This window comes from Aptenodytes patagonicus, chromosome 13, assembly GCF_965638725.1.
Source record: "Aptenodytes patagonicus chromosome 13, bAptPat1.pri.cur, whole genome shotgun sequence".
Classification (NCBI taxonomy): domain Eukaryota; kingdom Metazoa; phylum Chordata; class Aves; order Sphenisciformes; family Spheniscidae; genus Aptenodytes; species Aptenodytes patagonicus.
In genome coordinates, this window is record NC_134961.1 from 1,085,365 (window position 1) to 1,097,888 (window position 12,524).

At 65.8% G+C, this 12,524-nt stretch overlaps 1 protein-coding gene across 1 annotated transcript in view; it reads right to left on the reverse strand.

Annotated features, from left to right (window-relative positions):
* CORO7 (coronin 7) overlaps nucleotides 1-12,524 on the reverse strand; it is a 39,934-nt gene that overhangs the window by 27,227 nt on the left and 183 nt on the right. The window contains exons 2-7 of the mRNA XM_076350593.1: nucleotides 8,978-9,074; nucleotides 8,600-8,674; nucleotides 6,478-6,548; nucleotides 5,913-6,096; nucleotides 5,187-5,263; nucleotides 3,868-3,918 (exon numbers count right to left, since the gene is read on the reverse strand). Coding sequence (XP_076206708.1) covers nucleotides 3,868-3,918; nucleotides 5,187-5,263; nucleotides 5,913-6,096; nucleotides 6,478-6,548; nucleotides 8,600-8,674; nucleotides 8,978-9,074 — 555 coding nt within the window. The remainder of the gene's footprint in view (nucleotides 1-3,867; nucleotides 3,919-5,186; nucleotides 5,264-5,912; nucleotides 6,097-6,477; nucleotides 6,549-8,599; nucleotides 8,675-8,977; nucleotides 9,075-12,524) is intronic.

A 12,524-nucleotide genomic window follows, 5' to 3' on the forward strand; every position in this document is an offset into this window, starting at 1 on the left:
ACGAGGTGGAGAGACAAACCCACGGTGGGGACAAACCCGCGGGGACACCCTCCCAGCTGTCCCCAGGCGCCCTCAGCCCCAGTCCCGCTTATTAAAACAGAGCTCATTAAAACGTGAGCAGGAGCGTGCGCTCGTCCGGCGCGCGTGGCCGTTCCCTCGCCCCCGGTCCTGCCGAAACGTCGGCGGGGGAAGTTTCTCGTGAGAACGAAGCCGGCTCCTCTCCATCCCACACTGGCCGCGCTCGGCGGCGGCCCCGCAGCCCGGCACCGGCGGCGCCCGCCCCGGCCCCGTAATGGGAGCCAGGTGCCGGCCAGATGCACGCAGCCCCTTGCGCGAGTGCGCAGTGTGCGGGGGCGGGATGCAGCCCCATCGGCTCCGCACACCGCCGGCCCGGAGCGATGCCGTGTCCAGCGGACATGGCTCTGTCGCACCAAACCAGGGCACCGGCTCACGTACAGCCACGCTGCCCACACGGCACGGGACGGTCCCCTCCATGTAGCACCCTTCTGCCCCCGGGAGCCACCTCCCTGCTTTCCAGCAGCGTCGCCAAGGGTTTTTGATCGCACACCCCTATCAGTAAATATTTTTGTGGATGCACCCCCAGCAGATGTATATTGATTGACGTATAACGATATGCACGTACGGCTGAAGGTCTAATACTTTCTCCCTGCCTCCCCACGGATTGCCTCGTGCACCCCACTTTGGAGAGCACTGCTTTGGAGGACAGGCAAGCCCCTGGCCCGTGTGTGCAGGCAGGGTGCTGCGTGCCCGTCTTGCCCCCGCCAGCCCCGGAGAGAGGAAGCCCGGGGACCCAGGGCTTGCCAGGACCCAGAGGAGAGGGTGGCCGGGGGAGCGGGCAAGCAGAGTTGCCACCTTAGTACCCCACGCCATACCCAAATCGCTGCCCTGCACCGGCCCTGGTGTCCCACCCGGGGCATCAGGCGGGGTACGGGCATCCTCCCGGTGCTCCGACCCCCCACTCAGCACCCTGTCCCCCAGCCCCGTCCCCCCGCCATGCCTGAAGGGCCACGGCTGGTGCACGATGCACCCCAAGGGCACAGCCCAAGGGAAGGTGGGACGGCTGTTTTGCGGGGTTTGCCCAAGCATTGGGGGGTGGGCGAGGGCGGGAGCGGGGAAGCGCCGAGCCGCGGCAGAGCTGAAGCCAGGAGGGAGAGGATGCGACTCGCTTCCAACGAGAGGGTCAAGGCGAGGAGGGCGACCACCAGCGCCCGTGGGAGGGGAGGGCAGGCTGCGGCCGGGGCAGCGCGGCCTTGGGAGGGGATGAGGCAGAGGACGGGACTCATGGGACCGCTCCAGAAGGACGGCGGCACTCGGACCCAGCCCCGGCCCCAGGCAGGGGGAGCGCAGCTGCACGGGGAGGCACAGCAGGACCCGCTGCAGCAAAGGGGCAGCCCTGGCATCTCCGAGGCAAGTTTAGGGGGCCCAGGAAGGCACACGGGGCAGCAACGGGGTGCAAGCCCAGCCCTAATGCTCGCGGAGGGGCTGCTGTGGTTGCTGTGTCTGGGCTGGAGCAGGGAGGTGCAACGAGGGGCTGGGGGCCCAGCAGGATGAGGCCACTGCTCTCCCAAGGGACATGGTGGCCTTGGGTATGTACCAGGCACCCTCCGGGGTCAGCCAGACCCCGGCCACGCCGTTCTCGCTGCGTCACCCGCTCCTGGCCGCTGCTGGGATGTGCTCAAAATAGCTACGATGGACGTAGCCAGGAATTGGGGGGGGTCAGGCCCCCATCGAGGGCATGGCCGGGGGGCGCGGGCAGCCTGCCAGCCTGGCCCTGGAGCCGGGCAGGCAGCGCACCCTCCTTGGTGTCCGTCCTCGGTCCCCAGCCCCATGCGTGCTGCATCCACCAGACCCGAGAGCACCGTCAGGCATCACGGCACCGTGGCGGCGACCACTTCTCCCTGCTCCCGAGGCTCTTATTTTAGCTCCTTCTCATCCCTTTCCCCTGCTCTAAAAAAAGGAACGGTTTAAATGAGGCAGGCTTGGCCAATTAAGAAAACCAGCCGGAGGAGCAGCCCGCTGCTGAGGCCAGCTTCGGCACCGTGTGCCACAAAGGGACCGGGGTGAGCCGGCGGCAGTGCCGAGCCCGAGCCCTTCGCCTGCTGCGGAGGAAACCCAGCCCGCGGCGCCGCGGGGGCCAGCCCAGCTGGAAAACCCATCGCGCCGCTCACCTCGCTCACCACTGTGAAAAACCGGGCAACTTCAAAGCCGGGAGCTCGCGAGGTGCTGGCACCGCACGGCGGCCCCGGCATCACCCGGTTTTGTAACCGCGCTGGCCCGGTGGAGAAGGAGCCTTTCCAAATAACCCGGCCCTCCAGCAACCGGGGAAAAAAGAAAAAACAAAACACAGGAGTGTTATTCCTCTTGGCTAAGCAAGCCCTGTGCAAACTTCCAAAGGATTTATGGCATTTTAAAGTTTTCCCCTTCAGCACAGTACTTCTCCAAGACTAAACATCTTCATCAATTCTCAGCCGGCTGGGGTTAGGGCTGCGGCGTGGCAGCGCTCGGCCGCGGCAGCGAAGGTGCGTATTTCTTTTGGCAAACCCCGAGCGCCAGCCCTGGGCTGGATCAGACGGCAGCGGAGGGAAGTGAGCTGCCTGCTTTGAACAGCCACCATCATTCACACGTTATTTTTAATAGCTCAGCAAGACAGAGTCCGCCCTGCCCAGGAGACTTGGCTCGAGCCCATCGCGCTCACAGCTTCGCCGAAACGCCGTTATAGAAGCCGAAAGGTCTGGCAGGGGGAGAAGCGGGGGGCAGGCAGGGAGGGGAGCAGCGCCCGAGGCCGTCGGCAGATGGGCGCGGGATGAATTTGGGAGCGGAGACTGGTACCTTCCAGCCACGCCGAGTGGCACCCGGAGCAGGAGAGCGTCACGGGGGCCACTTGAGGGCTGGGAGCACTTTGCCCTGGCTCGCTTGCACGTGTAACCGCTGCGTTTATATTTATATATTGTGGTGTTGTATTTATAAGGTTGCCTGAAGGGACAGGGCACTGCTCGTACGCACAGAAAGCACCCAGGGGCCTGGGAACTCAGCACCCAGGCTCCGCGCAGGGGCAGCCAGTGGCAGGAGAGTCCTGGTGCAGTGCAGCGCCGGAGCACCGGCTCCCTAGGGTCGGTGCCTGGCGTTACCACCGCGCCCAAGCACAGGGACCGGAGGCCGTTGGCTTCCAGAGCCTGTGGGCACGCACGCGCCAGCGGCAGGAGAGGCGCAAGGAGCGGCAGAGCCCGCTGCAGCCGTCTCGCCCTGCTCTCCGCTGCATCCCTCCCCTCCCAAAGGCTTCCAGCCCCTTCTACAGTGAAGGACGGCAGCCGCCGACAGCCAGAGCCCCCAAGCCACAGGAAACCTCTAATAAGAGGCTGTTTAAACTCGACGTCAAGGCTTAAGTCCTCTACTTATTTCCTAATCGCTGTTATTTGCTGAGCTGTGCGGATCCAGCCGCCCAGCCCTCACCCTTGGCAGGTCCTCGTCCCCGAAAGCCTTTCGCTCAGCTCCTGCGCGGCGGCGCAGAGCCCGGGAGCTCACAGCCCCGCTGCAGCCCTTACGCCCACAGGGCTCGGGATCGCTGCCCGCAGGCAGCCAGCCCCAGCAGCAGCGTGCCAGTGCACCGGGGGAGCTCGCCGGCTCCGGCAGGAGGGCAGGGGTCCCCTGTGCCGAACCCCACCAGGGCCGAGGAGGAGGCTGCCCGTTCCCCCTGCCCTCAGCCCATGCCGTCGCGTTGCCTCTCCCAAGCTGTGCCAGGGCTGGGACAGTTTGGGGCACCAAGCCCACCCACGGCAGGCAGCAGACACCCCGGTCAGGCAGGGCTGCCTGCACCACGTCGCCCAGCACAACCGGGAGGGACAGTACCTGGGAGGCAGCTGGGCTGGCTCGGGGGTCAAAGATCCGCAGTTTCTTGTCCTGTTGAGATAAAAAGAAAACAGAGGAGGGTTAAGGACCCCGGGGCCAGCGGGATGTCAGGCCATATGAGGCGGAAGGCTGGAGCGAGCAGCCCCCCTTCTTCCTGCCCATCACTCTCCTGCCTGCAGTGCCTGCCCCTACGGATGGCTTGCACAGTGTCCTCCAGGTCCTGCCCCACATCACGGGCAGGGGCGCACCCCCAGGACCCCCACAGCCTCACCAGGACCCCAACACCCTCAAAACTGCTCCCAGAGAAGGGGGGAGCTTCCAAAGTAGAGCCAGGGCTGGAGCCCGACCCTCGGACGCCATCCTGCCAGTGCTCCCCAGCACCCCACAAGCAGGGGAGCGAGCCCTCTCCTGCCCAGCACTCCACAGCCCAACGGGGCCTGGGATGCCCTTCGGAAAGGGCTGGCTGGGGCGCAGAGGCAGCATGGAGGTGCCCTGGTGCCAGCCTTGCTGTCAGGGTGCTATTTGGGGAGTGCACACCGTGCCGGCTAGACCCACATGGCACGGCACGGCAGTGCTGCAGGCCTTGGGGGGGGCCACACGGCACGGCTCGGGGGCTGACCCGCACCCCGGATGGCATGGCTTGGGGTTTTAGCCTCTGTGCTCAGCCTGCACACTTGGTATGGGGCTCCAACTGCTCTCTTAGCCTGCACACTCAGTCTGCACGCTTGGCCGGCCTCCATGCTCCATCTCGGTCCTACTCGCTCGCTCAGCCCGCATGCTTAGCCTCCACCCTCGGCACAGGGGGGCTGACTGCTCGCTCAGCCTGCAGGCTCGGTCTGCATGCTCAGCTGGGCTTGCACGCTCTGTCCTGCTCACCCGGCCTCTGTGCACGGCCTGGGGGCCTGGCAGCTTGCTTGGCCTGCATGCTTAGCCTCCACGCTGGGCCTGCACGCTTAGCACGGAGGCCCGCCTGCTCGCTCAGCCTGCACGCTCAGTCTGTGTGCTCAGCTGGCCTGCACGCTCGGCCTGGGCGCCTGCCCGCTCGCTTGGCCTGCCCGCTCGCTCGGCCTGCACGCTTGGCCTCCATGCAGGGCCTGCGCACAACCCGCGCGCTAGCGTGTCCGGCAGCGTGCGGGCAGCGAGCAGCAGGCGCCATCTAGTGCTCCCTTCCTCCCCTGCTCCGGCGCCGCTCGCTGACCCCATTTCTGCCCTTTTCTCCCCAAAACAGGATCACCACGTGCCCTCCAGGACCAGGGCGCAGCCGGCAGCCAGCCTGGCCGTGCCGTGCCGTAGGGAGGTCGCCCATGCGAGCCGCTCACCTTGCAGGAGGTGCCGAGGAGGCGGCCATCTCGCTTCCAGGCCAGGCTCTGCAGCTGGTCCCCGTGGGAGTCCAGGGCTGCGGGAGGAAAGCAGGGTCAGGACCGGGATCAAGCAGGGCTCCTCCCGCAGATGAGGCAGGCGTACGGGCAGGAGCCATCGCTCTCCCACCCGTGAGCACCGGAGCGCTTGCCAGGGGGAAATGATCTCGTCTCTCCGAAGGGCCGGCGGCAGCCAGAGCAGGGGCCAGGACCCACCGGGATGCTGCCGTGTCCGTGCAGGGAGCATCCCCACGCCCCTGGCAGCTCAATCCGAAGGGCAGGAGCCCTGGGAAAGCCACAGGGCACTGACCCCCCCACGCTGCCACCCAGCCTCCTCTCCCCGTCGGGTTAGCTGAGATCTGGGCAAGGACGGTCAGCAACAGCCCACGGCACCCACGTCTACGCAGGCACTGGGACGCGCAGGGAGAGGGACCTGTCACCCCAGGGGATCCCCAGCAAAGCTGCTACAGGCACCCTGGGCAGTACAGGAGCCTTTTACACCGCTACGAGCGTAGGGGAGCCTGTGCACACGCACAAGGGGCTGCGGCGCTCCCTGCCCAAAAAGCCACCCATGCTGCCTGTTTGGCGACACCGAGGTCTGGACTTGAGCCCGTTGCTTGAGCCCAGGCACCAGCACGGTGGAGATACGTGTCGCAGGCAGGAGCTGGCAGGCACGGCCATGCCTACCTGTCAGCGGCTGCTGCTGCCCCACGTCCCAGACGGTGACTTGCTTCCCTGCGCCGCTGGCCAGGATGCCGTCCGCCGTGGGGTGGAACTGCAGCATGTCCACCGGCCCCCCCCCGGGCCCCAGGGTCAGCCCCGCGCCACCGGGCATGTCCTGGCCGCTCTCGGGCAGGCGCCACACCTTCACCTGCAGCCCCAGGGAGAGGTGGGTCAGTCCCCAGGCAGGCGAGCCGGCCCCGGCTGGATGCCGGCGGTGCTCGACCTGGGCTTGCTGCTTTTCCAGGCTTTGGTCCCTGAGGACACCAGGCGACCCCTCATCGCAGCTCGGTGGGATCAGAGCTGCGGGCAACCCAGGTGGGAGAGGGCTGATCCCTGGCTGACACCATCTGCCCTGTCCCCCACAGTCTGGGGACATCCCACACCACTCCCCAAGGCTGGCACCTTCCACCCCAGGCTCCTCTTATTCCCATCACTCTGGCTCCATCTCCTCCGGGCTCTACAGTGAATCGCAGAGACACGCCGGGGGACACAGGGTGCCCTCTCGGGACCCCCGGCACCGAGCACTCACCGTCTTGTCAGCAGAGCCCGTAGCCAGCAGGAGCTGATCGAAGGGCGAGAAGTCAAAGTCCATCACCACATCTGGAAGGAGAGGGGCAGAGGTTCGTCCTCACCTTACCCCCGCAGACAGCGTGTCTGCCCACCTTTGCTCTTCCTCAGCCTCAGACCCTTTTCATACACACACATGTGCAGGCGGGTGCGGGCAGCCGGGGTCAGATCCAGCCCCACTGGGGCATTTTGGAGCTGCTCAGCTTTGCTGCGAGAGCCTGGGCCCCTCCCCGCTGTCGGTCAGGGTCTCGTACCCCTTCCTGGGGGGATGGGAGCCCTGAAGGGTAGCACCATGCAATTGCATAGAATCATAGAATCATAGAATCATTGAGGTTGGAAAAGACCTCTAAGATCATCGAGTCCAACCGTCAACCCAACACCACCATGTCCACTAAACCATGTCCCTAAGCGCCTCATCTACACGTCTTTTGAAAACCTCCAGGGATGGGGACTCCACCACTTCCCTGGGCAGCCTGTTCCAATGTTTCACCACTCTTTCAGTAAAGAAATTTTTCCTTACATCCAATCTAAACCTCCCCTGGCGCAACTTGAGGCCATTTCCTCTCGTCCTATCACTTGTTACTTCATCTCCCTGTCTAACCCACCGCCACCCAGGTTTGGCTCTGATTTCAGGACAGACATCCCCAGGAGGCTCAGGGAGAAGCACGAACAGCACAAGGGCGTCTGTGCCGGCCCGGATGCCGGCGAGCGAGGCCGTGGCCAGCTGGGGCCATGCTGGTAACAAGGCTCCCTTTGTAACGCCCCGGCTCAGCGCGTCGGCGGCAGGGACGCTCCTCGCAGCTCCAGCGGCAGGGCCCTCCGGGAGAAAGGCTGGCACCACCAGCAGCAGCCCCTTGGATGCATTTGGCACGCTCAGGAAAGTAGGTCACTGTGTACTTTTCTGCTTCCAGGAGGCTGTGGAGAGACAGGCCCAGGAGGCGCGAAAAGCGAGCAGCTCACTCTGCTACATTTGCCCTGGGAGGAGAGAAAAATCCCTTCCCTGCTTTGGAGGCGTTGCTCTGACATGGCCAGCATCAAAGGGCTCATGCTAAATCTCATTAAGAAGCTGTTAATGATGCCGTGGCTCCCCGTGCACCCCTCCAGCGCTCCCCCGGGAGCAGCGGAGCTCGCCGGCCCGCTTGCGAGTGCGGTGCAGCAATCCACGCCCAGCCCTGCGCCGCTGGGGCAGGGACGGAGCCGGGCGGAGGCAGCACGGGCTGGGCACGCTGCGCAGTCCTGCAGCGGTGCCAAGGCACTGCACGCAGGAAGGCGACGCTGGGACCGGCTCCCATCTTGCTGCTCTGGTGCAATTTTTGGGAAATGGGTGATCAGTGCCCCCCCATTTCGGCTGGCACTGCTGCTCCGAAACCGGGAGAGGGGTACCCTGAGCTCCCCACCACTCCTTCCCCGTGCCCGGGCAGGAGGCAGAGCCCTCCACCTCCGCGGCGTGTGCTCCTCTGCCAGTGGCTATGCTGCCAGCCGCCTCTTCCCATGCAGCACTGGCTCTACCCACATCAGAGCTGCTCAGGGCCACGTAGCTGCCGGTCCAGCCTGTTCCTCCCATCGCTGGAGCCGGGTACGCCCGCGGTGATGCCGTCCCCAGCTCCTCCGCCAGCCTGGCACTGGGTGTACTGGGAACTTCAGGGCGTGCAATGAGTAACATGGCAAGGGTGTGCTAGAGGAAGAGCGTGAGCAAGAGCTACGTGTCCAGACCTCGCTGCAGCTCGAGAGATGAAGGGACGTGGATCAATTTGGCTCCTTAGCAGAAGCCCAGCCTGGCAGAGCCCCGCATGGTCAGCGTGGCTGCAGTCGGCTTGTGCCTCGCACACAAGTGAGACTTGTCAGGGTCACCCTGTCCATGGGTGATGGTCCCTGGGGACTCCAGCAGCTCCTCCAGCCCCTCGCCTGCGAGACAGCCCAACATGGCATCCCGGACTGGGACTCAGCACCCGAGCCCCTTCGCACAGCCCATGCAGGGCCAAACACCTCCTGTGGAGGTGGTACCCGACTCCTTGGTGCCCCGGTGCAGAGCATGGCAGTGGCACGGGACAAGCCAGACCGGGGCCGGCAGACACCCAGCTCACCTGAGTGGCAGCAGAGCTGAGACACGGTCCTCTTGCCTCCATCCTCGCACTCCAGCGGCACGACGCCCAGCACACCTGCAGGAGAGGACACAGGAGCAGGTCACCAGCCACCCACCAGCCTGCCCATCACCCACAAGATGCTCCCAGGACCCCCCCCAGCCTGGGACACAGCGTGGGGGGCACCCAGCTTTGCAATGCAAGCCAAGAGGTGTGGGACTGTCAGCACCTTTGGGGGAATTCGGGGAAAGCCTCCTCCACTCGCCCTCGTGCCTCCTGGGGTCCGTGGGGCTGACCCAGCAACGAGCCCCGCAGGGACCACAGGGGCAAATCCATCCCACCCCCCCAGCCGCGCTTGGCACACCTTCCCTTGTGCCTCACCTGCTGCCTCGGCATTGAATGCGATCCAGCGGCAGCTGGCCTTCACATGGTTCCCGCAGGACGAGACGGAGCCAGCCCGGATACCCCCGATCCAGGCCTGGGATGGAGAGGGAAAACCCATGTCAAGAGACGTCTCTGTTTCAGAGGAGCCCGACGCCGTGGCCAGATCACGGCTGGCGGGGAGACAACGAAGCATCGGCACAGCATCGCTAGAGACCCTCAGCCCCACCGGAGCTCCCACACCGATGGACCTGGCACTACCTGGAGGCTGCCGACACCAACGGAGTCATGCCGGAGGCACTTTATAGGGCCCCGTCCTCTGGGAGGGCCGGGGCAACGTGGCTGCTCATGCTCCCTGCATAAAAGCGCAGCCCCTCGCCGGGGCTGGGGGCTTTGGGGCCAGCTTTGCCAGGAACGGGAGACAGGAGCATCCCGGTTCCCAGCGCTGCCTCTCCCCAAAACTGTCCCAGCCCTGGGCTCTCCCACGGTGGGAAGGGCTCAGAGGACTTTGCGATAAACTGATCTCGGGGAATTTGGGATGGGACAAAGGCTCTCGGGCTGCAGAGGACCACAAGGTCAGGCCATGGTTGACCGAGGCAGATAAACACCTCCGGCAGCGTGCTTCCCGCATGGACAAGGAACTCCGTTACAGCTCCAAAACCAAAATCCTGCTTTGCAGCGTTTCTCACTACTACCCCATGGCCAAGCACTGCACCCGTGGGGCACTGGGACACCCTGCGTCAGCCGGACCCGCTCCAGGTGACACAGACACCCGGCCTCAAGTGGCCACCAGGACCAGGAGCTCCCGGGCACACCCAGGGCCAAGTCCAACCCTCGAGCAAAGGCGGGTGTTTTACAGCTGCCACCGTGCCTGCACGCCCGCCCGGGGGCCACTGGCATCGCAGAGAGCTGCAGCAGGTGGCCGGAGCGGTGGATACCCTGCAAGCAGGGCAGAGCCCTTTGCAGGGAAGGGAGCTGCGTACGCAGCCCCAAAAGGACTGAGCCCCGGGTTTCCTCTCCTTGCACGGCTTCCTTTTGAGGTCTGACAGAGAGCAGCAGTTCCTGCAGCACTTCCTCTGGTCCTTGTCACAGCAGCCTGCTCGGTGGCAGACCTGTTAACCCTTCCCCTGCTGAAGGGAGATTCCTCTCCCCGCACCCAGCAGGGGGGGCCGGGGGCTGCAGCGGGGATGGGGAACGGGTCTGGAGCGTGACCAAGACCCAGGAGGAAGGGTCCCACAATCTGCGCCCCGTCATCCTGCACTGGTCCCCCAGTGAGGGGGTCACTAGCCACATCGAGCCCCCAGCATCCAGGGCTACCACGCAGGACCCCTGCAGCGAGGTTTCGCAGAGGGACTGCTGAGCTGGTCCATCCCGGCTCCGCAACGTCCCCGCACACAGGCGGGAGCCCTTGGGGAAGCGATCCCTCCCGCAGCGGGCCAGGGAGTCTGGTAAAGCATATGGTACCATCCTGGCTACGTCCCTAAAACAAACCGCAAGCTTTCAGGGCGCCTCTGCCAGAAGAGCCCTGCAGACGCTGCCTGAAGGGAAGAAGCGACTCAGATGTGATCCTTCATGTTTACACCACGCCTCCTGATCTGGCCAAGTCAAGTGTCTGCCTTCACCTCTGTAAACAAGCTGCTCTGCTCGGCCAGGGACACGAACAGCGTTTCCCGCTGTGACACCCGAGATGGGTTCGGAGACGAGACGTCCATCTCCCACCTCCTGCCCTGCAGAGCTGGGTGACGTGGCTTCGCTTCCCAGGGACACGTTTCACGCCTGGATGGGAAATGCCTCTCGGAAAGGCCACCTCCCGTGTGCCGAGGCTGGTGCGGGCTGCCGGAGGCAGAGCAGACGCCTCCCCGCACACCAGGGCGAGAGCACGCCATCCCTCGGCATCCCACAGAGCTCCCCCACTGTGAGAACCGACACCAGGGTAGTGGTGACAGGGATGTCCTCGCCTAGAGGATGCCATAACCCCCCCATGGCCAGGCAGCCCAGCATCCACACCGCACAGATGCACACGCTCCCTGGGCCGGCCGTTGGCAGCAGCTCATCTGCACCCTGAGGTTCGCAGCCAAAGGCTTGGCTGGCTGCGATTTCGGTGACCTGCCACCTGCTCTGCAGATGCACTGCGGCTGGCACGCCACGGGGATGGTGGGATGCTCGAGGCTGGGCACAATGGTGGGGGCCACAGTGTCCCCTCCTACAATTGAAGCTCAGGGGGATGTTTCGGGTGCTCGCCGGGTCTGCAGAGGTGTGCGAGTGCAGGGCAGGCCAGCTGGGCGCAAGGACAGCTTGGCCGGGAAATTACAGGGAAGGAGAGCGCCGAAGTCCAAAGGCTGGGAGACGAATGTTTTGGTGGCCCCGGGGGCCCCCAAATTCTTTTCAAAGGCAGCAAGACGCAATGATTTTTAGCAGCATCACCCATCCAGCTTGAGCCCTCCACTTCTGGCCACATGGCCTACACCGAAGGGTACCAGCTTCCTGCACCTGCGTGCCACCCTGGCATGACTGGCAACCAGAGCAGCCTGCGCCATGCAACTGGTCCACGGCGTCCCTTCCCCACGTGGGACCGTCGCCGGCAGGGACCCTGTTCCAGCCATGCCAGCTCCCCTCTGCCCCACGGGCTGGGAGCCACCCGGGCAGGATCCCACCACCCGCTTCCACCGTGGCAGAGCAGCAGCAGCCTCGCTCACGGCCACGGTGCTGCGGGGATGGCGGGCAAAGGGTGTCCGGCTCAGGGAGCCCCCAGAAGGGCTACGTGTCCTGATAACGCTCCCCAATGCGGCTCACCCGGCACAACCCACCCCCGACCCAGTATCTCTTCATGAGCCGAGACGGATCACGACGCTCGGCACGGTTGGGCCTGGTTATTCGTGGGGCAGAGGCTGGAGCTGGGCACCGCGTGGCTCCGTGCTGCCTGGTGAGACCCACCGGCCCTGCCCGGCCTCGGCGGTGCTGAGCTCCGCAGCTCGCGGGCAGGGTGACAGAGCTCAGCACCGTCCCGCGGGGCCCCAGCGCTTCCTCTTTGCCTGCGGAAGCGGGGTGGCAGAAGTGGGGCCCAGCATTTCACGCTCGGGGTGCACGCCGGGCCGAGCGCAGGCGAGGTACCAAGCTGAGCCGGGACGGCAGGCAGCGCGAACCGGAGGCCAACGGCCTGTGCCAGCCGTGCCCGGCCAGGGTCTCACGGCAGGAGGGGCGCAGCCCGGCTCCCTGCCACCACGGGACGGGTACCCCAAGCCAGCGGCACCGGCTGCACCGGAGCAGCTCCCGGCCGGGGGCGGAGGCGGGGGGGAGAGGGCTGGGGTTCCCCGCCGGTACCCGGCTGCAAAGCGCCCCGTGGCAGGGAGCCTCGGCGGACGCCGGGGCGGGAAGCGGTGGGTGCCAAGGAGGGGCCGCCCGGGCGACACTGCCGCACCGCGGCCGGGCACCGGGCGGGGGACCCGGGCACGGCCCCGCCATACCGGCGGTGCCGCAGCAGCGGGACCCGGAGCCGCGCCCTGCCGGGGCCGCCCCGCCCCGCCCCTGCCCGCCGGGAGCCCCGGCC